This window comes from Parasteatoda tepidariorum, chromosome 6, assembly GCF_982258835.1.
Source record: "Parasteatoda tepidariorum strain Cologne lab strain chromosome 6, Ptep-v5.0, whole genome shotgun sequence".
NCBI classification, from domain to species: Eukaryota; Metazoa; Arthropoda; class Arachnida; order Araneae; family Theridiidae; genus Parasteatoda; species Parasteatoda tepidariorum.
Genome location: NC_141760.1, coordinates 86,590,114 through 86,608,049, shown reverse-complemented (window position 1 = coordinate 86,608,049; position 17,936 = coordinate 86,590,114). Strand labels below are relative to the sequence as shown.

Here is a 17,936-nt window from a genome sequence, read left to right as displayed (position 1 = left end):
AAAGCATTTACGCATGATATTGATTACTTTTTTTTTCAAACCTCTTCTTAACGTACTTTATGAATATTCAACTAATCATCTAAATAATAATTTTCTAAGAAAAATTACGATCGCAACAGAATTACATAATTGGGTATAAAATATTATACAGCTAAATTTCCGAAAGCAAATATAGAAGGAAAAAAAAATCTATACACAGAAATCAATACAAGTATATGTACCTTTGTACTATGTTAGCACTTTGTTGTAAAATACCTTGATAAGTATGAATACTATTTAATTCGTTAGAATCCGGAAGAAAGAAAAAGAGAGTACATATAGTATATTTATTTGATTTGAATTAACTCGCATGAGTCTGAAAAAAAAAATACGCTTGCAAAACTTTCTTGCAACGATTTTTAAAAATAATTATTAGACGATTTCACCACTAATTTAAAAAACATATCATCAAAGAAAGCTCTTATTTTATTAAGCATTCAGTTAATTCCTTCTCCTCAGTTAAGTTCATTGACAGTTAGATTTTTATTGGATGTCATTGATACGTGACACCGATATGGTTGACACTGAGATATGATCACACACAAAAGTATCAAATTTAAATTAAATAACTGCCATTTTTGAAGAAGATAATTCAGTTGTTCTCTAATCCGGGCAGTTAATATATATTTTACGAATCCTTATAAGTAATGGAATAAAAAACGTGTGTAGGGATCAAATTAATATTTAGGAGAGAAAGAACGCACACGCTGCTGAACTTTGATCAAAAGCATGATATAACGAGGTTAATAAGAGATGAAGGATTAAAATCATCTGAAATTATTTTTATCGAGAACAAAGTTTTTAGGCGTTTGTGATAGAAAGCATATTTCAAAAAAATCAACAGGTATTTTTTGTCTCTTCCTGACTCAAAGAACATTTGGTTAGAAATTTTTTTTTCTCCAGATATATCAGATATTTCAATATACATATATCAGATATTTCAAAATACATATATCAGATATTTCAATATACATATATCAGATATTTCAAAATACATATATCAGATATTTCAATATAACATATATCAGATATTTCAATATGACATACTAGAATAAGTTATTAGTAAAATAATAAAATCATAGGAACCCGAGTACTTAAGTTTTTTAATTTTAACACTGTAAAAAAAGTTCATGTTTATTTTATCATTTGGATATTTTCGCCATTACAAATATAATACTATTTGCTCGAATTTTATTCAGATGTTGACAAAAGACAACCTGATGAACCGTCAAATTTTCTAACAGTAATGTAGAAGAATCATTTTTCACTTAAAAAAAAAAAATAATAATGGTAAGAAGGGAAGCAGAAAATAAATCAGTTTATTGAATCAAATTATACAGGCAAGTTCATCATAATTCCAAATTCTGGACGTATCAGTTTTATAATAAAGCATTTACTCTGGTTTTTGGAGTGGTTAATAATGGTATAAATATTTTTCTTCCTTGCTTGAATAAAAATTTGAGAAAACAATCATATTTTGCATTATACGTGAAGGGAAACCACGAAAATATCTTTCAGATGGCTTGATTCCATTTAGAAGTTCAGTAATCGCAATGAATTTTTTTTTATAATGAATCATTTTTCAGCATCTTTGAGAGACTTCTTTGTGACTATAACGAGATGTTATTCAAATTTTTGTAGTTTTTAACCGAAAATCAAAGTAGCTCGCTATTTTAGTATCGGAATAAAACCATATTTACGTTATAAAAATAATTATGTTTATAAAAATAATTAAGTTATAAATAAATTAAAGTTAAGTTAAAATAATTAAGTTAATTAATTATTTTAATTAATTAATTATAAATTAAGTTAAAATAATTAAGTTAATAAATAATTAAGTTGTAAAAATAATTAATTATAATCAAGATTAAATTGAAATTAAAATTATCAAATTTCGCGTTACACGCTATGAAAAACAGACAAAAATGTTTTTCAGATCGCTGTTATTGGTATATAAAATAAAATAATTTGCAATTTAAGTATCGGAGTAAAAATTATAGATAAACATTTTTTCATTGTTATTATCCTTAATAGATAGGGTACCATCTTTCTGAACAGAACGAAAAGCTCTTCTTATTAACTCAACCCAGAAATCAAAGTGTGAGCTTTTTTATTTTGTGAATGTAATGAAACACCCTTATTATGCTTAATTCAATTCAGAGATCAAAGTAATTAACAATTTAAGTATCAGAATACAATCATATTCATGAAAGTTATAAGAATAATTTATTTTAATGAAGATTAAATTAAAGTAATCAAATTTGTGTTACATGCGAAGGAAAACCACGAAAAAGTCTTTTAAATTGCTTAATAGTAATAGGTTTCCAGCTTAATGTTGATTATCGCAATAAAATTATTTTTTAATAATCAATAATTTTTTTTAATCATCTTTGATAAATAGTAAATGCTGTGAAATGCTCTAAATTTTTTTTGTACTTTTTTGAATTTTTGTAGGCCACCCAGATATCAAAGTTACTTGTAATTTAAATACAGGAATGAAATTATATTTTGAAAGACTTCTTGAATGAAAATAATTAGAATTTAGATTACGCACAAATGAAAACCATGAAAAAGTTTTAATAACTAACTAACTGAACGCTAACAGGCAATTATGAGACTCTATCTCAGCAATTATTAACATTTTCCAATTTATTGTTCTTCATGAAATTAAATGCTTTGGGCAGCTTAGATTGCTTATAAAACTGTTCTATTTTATTTTAATTATTTTATTTATTTTTTAGTTACTTTTATATTTTTTATATATTTTTAATAAGCTTAAATTGTTTTTTTAATATTTATTTCAAGTATTTGAATTTCAGAACAATATAAAAATCAATTTTTTAAAATACATTAATTTTTTCATTTAAAATTTACAAATTATAAATCTTTAAAAAAAATTTGTTCAGATTTTTCTGGCACAGAGACAGAATGTTATTATTTATCATAACAATTTATGAAAATCAAATAAAAAAAATAGAGACCGGTGATGTGTCCGTTTCGTTCACCCTGACATCTGTTTGGTACAGTGATTGATCTTTCCATCTTTATGTCTTTGTTTGAGTATACGCAAGCAAAGGAGAGGATACAAGCATCTATATTCATTGTCTACGAAGTACTTCGATTGGTTTAAATAAATTATCAAACTGAGCATGCGCGTTATTAAAATTCTGCCAAGCAAAAATGCTAAAAGCGCCATTCTAGTAAACCTGACAAAACGATTATGCGATAACGATGAAAACGATGATGTAATCGACCAATCAAATGCCTCTATTTATTAAAAAAGCGGTCAGCCAAGCAACAGCCTTAAAGAAAATGAAATATTATTTCTCCCCTCCCCTACTCGGGACAAAATATCGAGCGCTGACTTTAACGCCATCTATCGGACGTAAAATAATTCAACGGAAAAGATGGAGTTGATATTGCAAAACTGAGCAACTATCAGTAAGGTATTCACAAGCGAATGAAACGGAGCATGGATTAGGTTTCGGGAAAATGTTAGTCGTGAATACGCGCCGCATGTATCTTAACATAAATAAAACATGCGAATAACCATTCCCCGTTCATGTAATATATGGTTGTTATATATTTAATTTTTTTTTTCTAAAGGAAGTATAAATTTTAAATGGTCATTGAAAAGTATTAGAACATTTTCAAAAAATGTAGAATAGAAAATGAGTTAGTATTTTCATTACAGAATATAATCGTGTGAAATAATAATTACAAAAAAGTCCATGAAAGATCAAACAAACATACAGTTTCAGCGTAATTTCTGTCTTTCTTTTTTGGAAATTTTTAATCAAAATATGAAACAAAAACTTTAAAATTCGCTTGCAATATTTTTCTATTCCAGATTCTCTTTGTAGTATCAAATGCAAATTGAGATAAAAATATTTTATAGAAACTTTATATTTTCCCCTAACTTTAGAAAACTTAAGTTCTCAATTAGTTAAAATTACACTTTAAATTCTCAATTAGAATAAAAATTTTAGTTCTCATTTAGAACTAAAGTTCGAATTATTTCCTTACAAATACTTACATACTATTAAGAAAAATGACTTAATTGTTGATGATAATAATCATAATGATGATAATAATTTCAATAATCATAAATTACTTAAACATTTTCATAATTTTCAATGCTAATAAAAATTATTTGTTTTATTATATTACAGGTGTTGTGCTGCAAAAATTGGTCACTTCAAATGTTCTACTAATTAAAATAATCTTATCGTTAGAGAGTATGTAAGTAAAAAATAAATGATGACTAATATGACAGCTTTATGGAGAAGAGTTGTCATTCTTCTGGTTGTTGTTATCGCAATTCTTCAGGTAAGTGATTTCACAAAAGTTTTTTTTTTCTGCTCTCACATTTAGATTATAAGTGTTAACTTCAACTATTTTAAGTACTTAACATAAATCGTATAAGACTCAATAAGTATGAGTTTTAAAAACTCTCACAGGACAATCTAAGTTGAGAGAAGAAAACAAAAAATGTTTTCTTTCGCGGATGATGATTTCTCGCCAAAAATGATTTCTTTCGATTCATAAACTATAACTATCAAATTAATAAATTAATTGAAAATGTATTGTTTTTCAAGATTTATATAGTAAATGATCTTAACATGCATTTAACCGCAATTATTTTTATGATCAAACATTATTAATAAAGAATCGCTGATTTATAGTCAGTATCAAATATTATTTAATGGAGTTAGCTAAATGCCTCAATAGAACTTATGTATTTATTATTGAGCTTATGCAATTTATTAGATGCAGATTTTAAGAGATAAGTACATCAGAAATTGATTAGAATTACTGTTTTCAGATCTCCATAGTCTATTTTAATTCATATTATTAAAAATATTACATTTATAATATTCATAATATCAATATTATTAATATATTTATTATTCTATTATTCATAATATGATCACATTTATAACATCATAAAATGATTATCTATAATATTCATTAAATGAATATTATAAATTGCATATTCTTGAAAAATATTGCATATTCTTTAGGAATATAATGATTAACAATTCTTGCTAGTAGTTTTATCGTTGAATTCGCGGAGTAAATCAGTTTCTTCCTATTTTTTTCTGTCTCTCGACTTAACTCTTAAAGTTGAGCGAGATAAACAACATTACACATATTCGGGTAAAAGGAAATTCATTGATAGTAAAAATGACTTATTTTGATATTTTTTTATTTAAATTATCATTACATCCATTCATTTTTCGATAAAAAATATTTATAAACAAGTCAAATTTAAGCAAATATTAAAAATATTTTTGTATTAAGAAATGCAGCTTGACAAAATAAACTGTTAAACTTAGAAACAAAATTTCAGTAAAAACTATTTTCTTAAAAATTAGTCCCAGCTTATCCGAGAATTTCAACATCTCAGAAGAAAAAAAAAAAAAATTCTTCGAGCGAGTATTTTCGCTCTTGCATTCGAAGAATTAATCAGCTTCTATGTATTAGTCGTTTTTCTGCTTAGTTCTTGATACGCAAGTTGAGTAGGATAAACAACTTTACCCCTCTCGTTTATCAACGGGTTTTTAGTAAACTGCTAGATTGGTACTATTCACTTGTGAAAAAAGAAAAATGAATATTTTATGTTCTATGCATATGAAAATATTTATGCGTTATATTTTCTTCATTAAAGATTATTTTCTCGTTTATTAAATCAGGAATTAATAATATTTGAATACATATAATTCAAGGAATGGTAACAAATATCCTCTAATATTTTCTTAAAAAATAATTAGATAATTTTAGAATTTATAGCAAAATTACCCCCCCCCCTTCCAAAATGTTTCAAGCATTATTTTCACTCAGGCACTTACACAATAAATCAACTTCTTCCTATTTTTTATTTTATTTACTTATTTATTTATTATTATTATTTTTTAATAATTTATGGACAGACATTATCAGATAGAGGGTAACAACATTATCCTCCCTGCTTTTCAGAGACTTTAATCAATGCTGCTTTATTGGTATCATACACGCGTGTAAAAAAGGAAAATTATCACTGACAAAATTTATATCCAAATTCTACCAAAACAAGATGATTTCTTTTTATTTTCTTTTATCTCTTATTATTTTATTTATTATGCCAAAAGTATTATTTAAATATAGTTAGTTTGAAAAATGCATCGCAATGCTAAAAAAAAAATTTTTTTCGAAAATAGTCAGGAATTTTTGTAAATATTTTTTATATTCTTATGAAGGGGTATTTAAAAATACATATTTAATTGATAAATCAGTCTGACGTTTCTCTTTTCAAAGCGCCGCTATAAAACAAAGCTGATTGCAAATAGCCTAAACAAATTCAGGATAACTGAGTAAAATTTCGCACATTTTAACGAGTCTAAAGGTACATGGAATGATTGTAAAAGATTGAAAATTATTAGGCTAAATAGAAAATACTACAGAGACGTTGTCGATCTGCCTGGTGCATAGTAAAATGAGGTTGACGTTACTAAGAACCGGATTTTCAATTAGTCAAACACATATAGCAGTGTTTCATTACTTGACTTCGTTTTCATTAGGCAACTGAACTGGCATATGAATTAATTTAATTATGGTATGAAAAAACGAAATTACACTGCGAAGAAATTCAACTATCGTTGGGAATTTTTATGCTATGGATAATTTTTTACTAAGCATTTATTTTTTGAAGAAAAAAAAAATAAATAAAATATACAAATTACGTTACTTTAAAGAATTTTTTAGAAAAATCCCAAAGTATTTTTCTAAAAAAATTGGTAACCTTAACTATAAAATATCGCACTTAAATATACAAATATTTATCAATGGAAACGCATAAAAAAGTATTGATCAATGACAAGCTTGCCAGTTTCGAATAAGGCATTCTTAAAAATAGCATCATACATTTATGAATATTGTAATATGACGGTTTTCCACAAAAATTTTCTAAAAGTGTTTTCACGAAACTTATTATAACTTACATTGTAATATTAAAAATCAGAATAGGATATCAATTACATAATATAAATGTTAATGTGTACAATTTCAAAACTGCCATTCGGTATTTTTTTCACCAACATGATACAGCATGCGGTTGAAAGAAAGAAAATAAATGAAATAAAGATTTTAAAAACTATGTTTTTTAAGTAGACTAGAGAGAAATTTTAATTTTTATTTTTGTCAGATCTAAAATGAAAAACAAAGTGCGAATGTCACCACTTGCGAAATGTTAGAAAATTTGATGATAAGTTCGATTTAGCCATGATATGCCCATCTAAATTCTGTAGAAGTTAGAAAACGATTGGAGAACAGAATCAAACTCCAGAACAGAATAGAGAACCTCTAGTTATTAAAAAAAATAATCAGAATTTAGCTTGAACATAATTTACCTGTGATGATAAATACTAATTGTGGCGGTTAGGAAACAATTGAAACCTATAAGAATCCTTTAAATTCGTTTGCATTATCTTTTTAATTATTTTTGCAACTAAACTTTTTTGTAAAAAGTCCTGTTTTTGTAAAAGTTTGAAGAATCTAATCGTAATCTTGGCAGTTTGTGAAAAAGTGTCATGAATTTGTAAATATGAAAAAGACCACAAAAATCAGTGAATTAACCAAATTTAAAGGTCCTGGTTTCGTGAAAAAATCTACTCGTAATTTTCTAAATAAATCTTCTATCTTCTTTTCAAATTATCTTTATAAACCGTCTTCTTTTTTAAATCTAAAGTACAGAATTAGAAAATTATTACCAAAATTCGAACCAGTTCCTTTCTATCAGGGCCGAATTTTGATAAATATGAAAAAAGGGTCTAGTTTTTGTGAAAATTATTTTAACTAAAAGCATGCTTTTCAAGAAGTTTTAGTTTCAAAATTATGAATTGAAAACGCCAAAGACTCCAATTATAAAAGAAGTTTCCAATTTTAAATTAAAAAATATTATGTGGTGTCCTTTTTTCACGATAAAGTATTTAGTGAAGTGTTTAATTTTAATATAAAAGAATTTATGAAGGGTCTGTAATCAGATCCAAAATTTTCCTTAAAATGATCCCAGAAATAAAATGGATTTCAGAATTTATGAGCCAAATTAATAAAATATATCTTTTAATACTTTGAAATTCTATAGTATCATGTGCATTATAATGCGAACTTCTTACTAACATAAATTGTACTATTTGCAGGAAAAACTTAAATACATTTTTCTTCATTCCATTGTAAGAATTATTATAATCATAAATATTTCATTATATTTTTCACATAATCAAAAATAATTTTCATAATAGCAAGAATTTTTTTCTTCTGTTAATCCAGCGGTTCCCTAATGGTGTTCCGCGGAACCAGAAGGTTCCATGGAAGGGTCACAGGGGTTCCGAGAGTTAAGGTATTTTTAATCAATTAAGAATTTCTAAAACTGTCATTAATTTTATATTTAATTAATTATCCATTATTTATTCAAAATTTCATTTTTTTACGAAAGAAGAAAGAAAAGTAAAATTTAAAATTGCTTTTTCTAATTACAATATATTGAATGAGTAATGAAAAAGATATTTATGAAAATTTGCTACAGTTTTTCACACCAAATAAAAATAACAATGAAGAAATATTACTTGATGAAAAACTTCTTACGCTTTAAAAGTGTACAAAATTGACTGTCATTTCAATTTTGTATATTTTTGAAGGGTATGAAGTTTTCTATTAGGTAATATCTTACCGCTTCAGTTTCTTGGAATTATTCATTTAATGAAGAATTATGTTTCTCTGATAACCATTCTCGACATCTATTTTCCCCACTTTTCACCATTTTTATTTAAACTAAAACCATATTTCAGCTTATTCAATTTCAGTTTATGCGCACACTTAAATCAAATTATAAACTATACTTGATGAAAAATCAACTTTCGGGCCTAATTTTAAGCCTAACTTTAAGACTAGTATTGAAGAAAACGATATGGAAAAAAAATTCCTTCTTCATACATTCATTAAATATTTTCAAAATAATTAATAAAATTTCATTCATTAAATATTTCAAGAAAAAACCTGAGCTGATGTGTAGTAGTCAGGGAGCTGACCTCACATCAGAAAGATCATGGGCTCGAATACCAGACAAGGCATTGTCTGACATCTAACTGGCATCCTCTTTCATTTCCTGCACTATCTGTCCTTACTGTGGGAGCAACATTGGCCCAACTAGTATGGTACAAATTTGCCCTACTGATGCCTGAATGACCAGTGTTAATCGAGAGGGCATTGGAAGAAAGAAATTACTTTTTAAAAAATTAATAGCCCTTTTATTATAGATTCACAATTGATGATGAAATTAATCCATTAAGTCTCGGGTTTTCACCGAAAGAAGATCGATCATTTAGAGTTCCCTAGCTGAAAAAAAATTGCGAACCGCCGTGTTAGGAACTAAATTTTAATTACCGGAATCAGAAATCTTTTCAACTCCGACTCTGAAGTCCTGGGTTAAACCTCTTTTCAGAAAATAATTTTTCGTAGTACGATTTTTTCTTCATTTCATAATTTTTCTTTTATCATCTTCTTTTATCATCTCTGTATTTCAGCATTCTATTAAATTATTCAAACCACCGCGGGCAGTTATCCTTTTTTTTTCTTTCTTTAACAGCTACTTCAGCTATTCGTCTTTTCCTTGTTTCTTTTTTAATGTGAGTGGGCTGTTTCGTGTGAGAACGGGGAAGGATGAATCTCAAGGAGTTGGGTCAGAACAGGGAAGACTTTTTAAACTTCGTCAGCAACTTTCTGTACGTGCCTGATGGAGTAGTGATGTTACGTTTTGTTTTATTTGATGGTTAAATAAAAGAACCTAACCATTTATTTTTCATGACGCTTATGCTTTTTAAGTTCTGCTTAGAAATGGAATTCAAAAGTTAATATTTTGGCGGAAAAGTTTTAGAGAGAAAAGATAATGTGACGCATTTTTATGCAAGAAAAAAAAAACAGTATTTGTTTTATACAAAGGAAAAGCTTTTTCGTAAGTCGTTTTTAATTTATTCATTTTGCGTTTCTAATTGTTAGTAAGTTATAAAAGTATTTTTTTTTAAAGCTTTTTTTTGTAAAGATGAGGAAAAAGAGTTTTTAGAGTACCTTAAATTTAAAGCAAAGCTATCAATTTAAATTGTGAATACTACCTTGCTCTAATGATTCCTCTGGGCTTTAAAGTGGATGAAATGTTTAACTATTTAAAGTAGCCATTAAACTTAAGAAAAAAAAAAGCCAATTTGGGTAAAGTTTTCATCCAATGAGAAAATCTTTAAAACCAGTGCATAATTTTAAATTTTTGATTTCTTTCTGTAGTAACAGTTACAAAAATAATATATTACTGTAATAAATAATCCCAAGAAACTGTAGCTGTAAGATAGTATCTGATTAAACTTTCCTTCTCTTCAAAAACAAATAAATAGTCAATAACAGTCGACATGTTTCAAGCACAGCAAAAATAGTCGCCCATTTTCAAGACTTGCCAGACGTGAATCAAGCATCACATCTGGCAAGTTTTAACATTTGGGGGCATATTTTTGAAGCGATTGGAGGTTTTTAATCAGGCAATAACTTATTACTTATTAAATAGCGCTATTCATGAGCTAGAGAACCTCTGAAGAAGAAGCTTAAACAGTTTTAATAGTAGTTTTTAAGTAGTAGTAATGTCTATTTGATTACAACTGGATATTTCTTGGTTATTTATTTTTAAAACACTGAACACTAAAATTATTAACTGAGATCTTTCTTTAAAAAAATCTCTTTTAAAATTCGGCCTTTTTTATAACTTCCGTACTGTTTTATTATTTTTTTTATATTGTCTCTATCTAAAGATGGAAAATAAACATTAAATCATAAATTTTTTTCTGTATTTTCAAATCTTAAATATTTTTTTCATAAACACTTAATCGTGTGCACACTAAAGCTATTGAGCGCAAATTGGTATTACCTTTGTTCATCAACTTGGATTTTAGTTTTAATTTTTATAATTTTTTTAAATGCAATTACACAGCTCTCTACCTTTCAAAAAAAGGCAGCAATCAGAAGCTTCCCTTTAATATTTAGACCAGGAAAAATAGAGCTTTATAATGTATAGAACTCTATGGATTTTTTTCTTCAAAAATATAAAGCAACGAAATCCCGTGGTTGGTAATTTCGAGTAAGTAATTTGCTGTACAGTTTCCACTTTGAGATATTTTCAAATTTACTTTTATTATTGTTTAAATTTACTAAAATTAATTTGACTGGTGCTGAAAAATTCGTTTAAAGTAAATTACGCAATAAAAGAAACAGGCGAATGCATATACTTCTATTTTCAAAAACATTTCATTGGCAATAAAATTTTGTCCGAAAAACCAAATTAAATTTTGTATTAAAATCAACTATATTTTCCCCATTTAGTTTGTTGATAACCTTGTACTGTTCAAGTTTCGAAAGATATTAACGAATGGAGTAGATAACCAATATCTGCTTAGTTGCAATTTTTTTTTTCTTTTTTTTTTTTTTTGAAAAAGAAAGGACAAAAAACTAATGAAAAAGAGATTTAGAATCCCTCTCCAACTATTTCCCTTTGCTTAGTTTCGGTATTGCTTAGTTGCAATTTTTTTTTTTTTGAAAAAGAAAGGACAAAAAACTAATGAAAAAGAGATTTAGAATCCCTCTCCAACTATTTCCCTTTGCTTAGTTTCGGTATTGCTTAGTTGCAATTTTTTTTTTTGAAAAAGAAAGGACAAAAAACTAATGAAAAAGAGATTTAGAATCCCTCTCCAACTATTTCCCTTTGCTTAGTTTCGGTATTGCTTAGTTGCAATTTTTTTTTTTTTGAAAAAGAAAGGACAAAAAACTAATGAAAAAGAGATTTAGAATCCCTCTCCAACTATTTCCCTTTGCTTAGTTTCGGTATTGCTTAGTTGCAATTTTTTTTTTTTGAAAAAGAAAGGACAAAAAACTAATGAAAAAGAGATTTAGAATCCCTCTCCAACTATTTCCCTTTGCTTAGTTTCGGTATTGCTTAGTTGCAATTTTTTTTTTTTTGAAAAAGAAAGGACAAAAAACTAATGAAAAAGAGATTTAGAATCCCTCTCCAACTATTTCCCTTTGCTTAGTTTCGGTATTGCTTAGTTGCAATTTTTTTTTTTTTTGAAAAAGAAAGGACAAAAAACTAATGAAAAAGAGATTTAGAATCCTTCTCCAACTATTTCCCTTTGCTTAGTTGCTTAGTTTGCTTAGTTTCGGTATTGCTTAGTTGCAATTTTTTTTTTTTTTGAAAAAGAAAGGACAAAAAACTAATGAAAAAGAGATTTAGAATCCCTCTCCAACTATTTCCCTTTGCTTAGTTGCTTAGTTTGCTTAGTTTCGGTATTGCTTAGTTGCAATTTTTTTTTTTTTTTTGAAAAAGAAAGGACAAAAAACTAATGAAAAAGAGATTTAGAATCCCTCTCCAACTATTTCCCTTTACGGCAAAGTATACGCGGGAGGATAGAGGTTTCTTAAGAAGTAATGAATAATTTAATAAACAATGCTATTTTTAAAATGAGTTCCGAATTCGATCTGGTTATTTATTTTGGGTGTCAAATGAAAAAGATTTCAGATTTAATAAATAAAAATAAGTAACTGTTTTTAATATTGCTGGCCTTTTGTTTTGTTGTTTATCGTCAAACGTGTTGAACAAACAAAATTAAAATCGTTTGAAAAAAAATATTTCTTTCAAGTACGTGATCTTAGATCATCAAACGTGGAAGAATTTCAAACTCTTTTTCATATCGAGTTATTGGGAATAGCTTAGAGAATACTTGTTGATCTTAAAAATGCTTGCCGGAACGAAGAAAGTTTGCATGCAAAGCAGAATGTAAAATGAATAGATCCTGAAATTTTTCTGTATTAAAAAGTGGAAGAAACAAATTGAAAATGCTTATGTTAATTTCGAGATGTAGAGATTTAGTTAGTTTTAACAGTAATAGTTTACAAATTTTAATGTTTAAATTTCAAGTTATGTTTCATATATCAAACTGAGAAAATTTTGATTGTCATTTTTCTAGAACACAGCAGAGCTAGGAGTATATGTCACTATTATTGTTTTAAGAGAAAAGTTAGTTTTCCTAAGGGTGCCTACTGAGATCTGAAATTACTCTCGTATCTTTCGAATAGTTGTAATTGCGACTAGGTGGATTATAGGTGTAATAAAGTGGCTATGCGCTACATAATCAGAGTACTTACAGCGCTACCTGGGTACTATAATACTATTATAATTTGAGATGAATGGATGATTAAAAAAGAGAGTGTGCTGGAAAATTATTTGTTGTCTGATTTCTTTGCGCAATTTTCGGTATACAACTCAACAGTTTTCCACAAGGTGGGACAGTAAGTGGTTTCATTTTGTTGCGCATATTCACTTTACTATATCGAGACACTTTCTTTTATAATTATAGTAGCAACCATTTTCAAGTTAAAAGGATGGGCGCAGATTTTAGTGATCAACCTGCACATTTGTTACAGCACATGTTGCGAAATGTATTTAACACAGTTTTTAAAATTTGCTTTATAGAGGTAATTGAATGTGTATTTCTCTCAGGGTTCAACTATTTTCGACTTAAAACAATCTCTTTTCAACGGTTGATACAGCATATTTTTTAAAATTTTGATTTGATTTACTTTAAAAAAAAAAACTATTGTTGTAAGTTCCAAAGTATGCAATAGTTTTTTCAATAAATTTCCTTGTTTTTTATTTTACCAAGATAAATAAATTCAGTTATTTTTTTTATTCGTTTTATTTATTTAAAAAAAGTAGTCACCTAAAGGAAAGTAAGCAGTTGACTTGTGCCCGGCGACTTTATTGAAATATTTACGACTTTATTGGTGACATTATCGACTGCTCTAGCGAAAATGGAAAAGCACCATTGCTTTTTAGTAAATGGCTACATATTGAGAAAATAATACTTTAAAAATAATGGTTTGCTAAATATTTAATATCAAACATTAAAAAACAATTAAACAAATTCTACATGCAACAGAAATATACTATAGTAATAAGCATGTTGTTAAATAGTTATGTAAAGTGGATCAAACTTGAGAAAGATACAGACCTAATGAACAGGAAATATGTATTTTTAATGAGAAAAAGCCCTTTAAAGTTCTTACAACGATCCATTAATCCACGTGTTCCTGCAACAAATTCATTGTATTTATTTATTTTTTGCCTCAGATTCATCTTTTGCTTTGAAAAAAAAATCTTGAATTTACACGAGAGTCAAAAAATAATATCAATCACGCATACTATGTTTAAAATAAAAGTTTTGTTTTGAAAATTTCACTGCTGGGCAATTCCATATGTGACGGAATGACATTTTGACTTGCAAAATAACAATTACTTGAAGTTTCTATGTATCTAATTTCAAATAAAAAATTTTTTTCTCATGCATATCATTATTATTGGCATAATGCTCTTCATAAACTAAAAAAACAGGATTTTCTATCTTTTTTACTTTTAATTTTACGAACTTTTAATTTGCGTGACGAAATGACATTTTGGCAACCAAGCTTTTGGCATGCCGCTTAGAACTGGTAGTTTCTGCGAATTTTGCAGCTATTATTTTTCTGAACTATTGTATACTTTTAGTATAATGTGTAAGCAATGCAAAATGTGAATTTGGAAAATTAACCTCAGGTTGGCTAGCAGTTATTAACATCTATTTGCTGTGACGGAATGACCGTGACGGAATGACAAAAAGTTTAGTAGAAGAAAACCTTCATTTAAAAAATGTTTTATTAATATGTAAATGATAAATAGAATGTAACAGATAAACAGGATTAATATTTATGTAAGAATCAGTAAAAATTTCAACAGTTTGAAAATTAGGTTGTCTCTGAAGAGGTTTTATATCTAACTTGCCAATGTCACATCTTATCTTCGTTCTCAGGAAATTTATGCATTATTAAAACATGTGACGGAATGACGTAAAAGAAGTTACTTTTATTTTATATATTAAACTTAAAATGTTTAAATTTTGTTCTATATGCACATTTTTATCAAAATATTGCAAAAGAAAGATACATTTCTTTTATTTTATAAGTATTTTTCAAGAAAACAATTTGAGCACAAATGTGAACAATTCACTTGTCAGCCATGTGATTACTTTAGAATGCTGCCAGATTCAAAAAATTTAAAATTATCAAAAATGAAACGGCAATATGTAGACTTTTGCTATTTTTGAACATATTTTTAAAATTAAAATATGCAATTCATAAAAAAAAAAATTTCACTTAAAAGTTGACACTTCCGTGGAATTGCCCTGCTGTGTTTTCTTTTAAATAGCTGCAAATTGAATTAAACAGCTGAATTGGAAAAATAGCCTTATATGAAGTGATTACCATAGCATTACCATGTTGTACACTTATAGCATTACCATATTAAATATATTAAAAGAATGCGTCAATAGCAATCTTCTTAAAATTTTTAATTCAACTGAAAAATAAATTCTAACATAATATGTTTGGTATGTAAGGGTTTTAAAGTATTCATATTTTTTATCTGTTGTAATTAGATGAAGATTTGGTTTGTGTGTTAACTCCAGTTCCTGAAGATCCTCAAAAAATTTTATTTAGAATTAATTAATTAATTTATCGTATTTTTCATTAATTTTTTCGTAGAAACGTTTTAAAAATAGAATCGTCTCATTGATTTTGACATTGATATGAATTAAACTGAAAATGATTCTGCTGTATCAAATATTTTAAAGACAGCATTAGTGATATTTGCTAGTTTGTTGATTACATGAAATCAAAAAAGGAGTTAAATACTCTTTTTTTCATATTTAATTACTTTTCGTTTGTTATCTCAGGCGAATTTAAAGAATCAACGTGAACGTAGTATAACTGCGAACTACTTCTCCGAATTAGTATTCCTTAAGTTGTTTGAAACCACGTGCTTATTTTATTTAGAGTTATACTTTTAAAATGTGTTTTTATAAATCTGAATAATTTAAAATCAACGGTAATCGAAATTAAAAACGAAAGTCCTGTGCAGAAAAGCAAAATAAATGAAGAAATTGTACTGATGCTTTTAGAAGAAACGTAAGAAATCGCTAATGATGCCTGGTTTATTTTGGTAATAGGTACTCATTGATATAAAAAAATAAGAAGCAAAGCACTAAAAAGCAAAACTAATGGAGAAATGATACTAATTCATTTAGAAGATATGTGTAAAATCGCCATACTGTTATTAACTTCAATGATGCTTAATTAATTCTGGTATTAATTTTCTAAATCCAACAAAAAACTAAGCTATGTACTAAATCTCAAAATTAATGGAGAAATGGTACTAATTCGTTCAATTTATGAGAAAAGTAAAAGCTCGCAATCCTATTTTATAATCCAAAGATGTATAAATAATTTTGGTAAAAAATACCAATCGAAATAAATAACTAAACTATTTACTAAATAAATAAATCGTAAAATAGTACAAATTTGTTTAGAGAAAAGTAAAAATTTCCCATAATATTATTGGCATCAATAATGCTTAATTAATTTTGGTAGCAGGTATCAATTGAAATAAATAAATATTATATCCTAAGAAAAGTAAAGCATTTCGGCAAAAGCCCACTGTGAGCCCCGGAGAGTCACGGAGGTTTATGCTGTACTATTTCGTGTCCAACAATATGAGGACTTCCCAGACAAGCTAATACATACCGATCAGAAGCTGTGTTGTCTTCAAGCCATCACTAGGGATCGAACCTTAGTTCTTCACTGTGACATCTCAGTCCACTGAGACACCGTGACTCAAACTATACACTAAAAGGCAAAATTAATGGAGAACTGGTACTAATTCGTTGAGGAGAAATGTTAAGTATCGCCATACTATTATTAACGCCAGCGATGCTTAATTAATACTGGTAATAGGCCGGTATTATGGTATTCCGGATAGTTTTAATAAGTAGCATATATACCAATATAAGTATAATTAGTATTTTTTAAAACTGTATGAATGTTGAGCATTTTTAATATAGATACCGTAGAAAGAGATTTTTTACAAACCCTGGAAAGGAAAATCGCTTGATTGGGGTAAATTTTGACTATCTTGAGTTAACTTCAAACTACAGCATCATTCCAAATAATACTGAATGCCAGTTAACCTTTATTTCGGGGGGATGAACTAATAAAAAACATGTTTTCGCGTAGTTTAATAACGTAAAGCCACCAACAGGATCCAAAATATAATAATAAGTAAAAAAATTGGAATTATTCTAGCTTTATTAATTATTTTAATATATGTCTTTCAGCATTGTGCATGATTTCATGGTTCTGCTCAGTGATTTATAGATCATTTACTGTTTTTTTTTCCACCTCTTACGAAGAATAGATTTTCAGCGAATGTTATACTAATTAAAATTAAAATTAGTTTAATTTTTGAAGTTTTAAAACAATTTTTAAATCAAATTTTATTGCACATGTGATTACACTTCAAAGACTTAAATATATGCCAATTTTTATTACTTCCGATGACAAATGTGCTTCAAAATTTGGTAAATTAATACAACAGACTAAATTATGAAAAGATTAAATATCCCTTAGAATTCTTCTTAAATTAAAACAAGAAGCAAAACATTTCTGAATACGAATTCCTAGAAGTCAAATAATGAAATTGTTTAGATTTTTTTTCGGCTTTTTTGTCCACTTTTTTATGTTGAAGGTAATGAATTTCATCGCTTTAAATAGGAAATGGAAAAATTGAAATTTAAAAAGGCGCTTTTAAAAGAAAAAAGACGAATTCATCTTTCTTTTTCGACTTTTTTAATTTCATCTTTTGTGAAGAAAGTTTTTGTCATGTTTAAACTTTTTATGCGAAACATTTACTTCAAATTAATTTTACTTTTTCTTAAATTCAAAAGTTCAAATTTAAAAGATTTTTT

At 27.1% G+C, this 17,936-nt stretch overlaps 1 protein-coding gene across 1 annotated transcript in view; it reads left to right on the top strand.

The window, feature by feature from the left end:
* Positions 1–3,457: 3,457 nt before the first annotated feature.
* LOC107446207 (beta-1,4-glucuronyltransferase 1-like) overlaps positions 3,458–17,936 on the top strand; it is a 213,822-nt gene continuing 199,343 nt past the window's right edge. The window contains exons 1-2 of the mRNA XM_016060800.4: positions 3,458–3,714; positions 4,212–4,368. Of these exons, the coding sequence (XP_015916286.2) occupies positions 4,297–4,368 (72 nt within the window). The 5' untranslated portion in view covers positions 3,458–3,714; positions 4,212–4,296. The remainder of the gene's footprint in view (positions 3,715–4,211; positions 4,369–17,936) is intronic.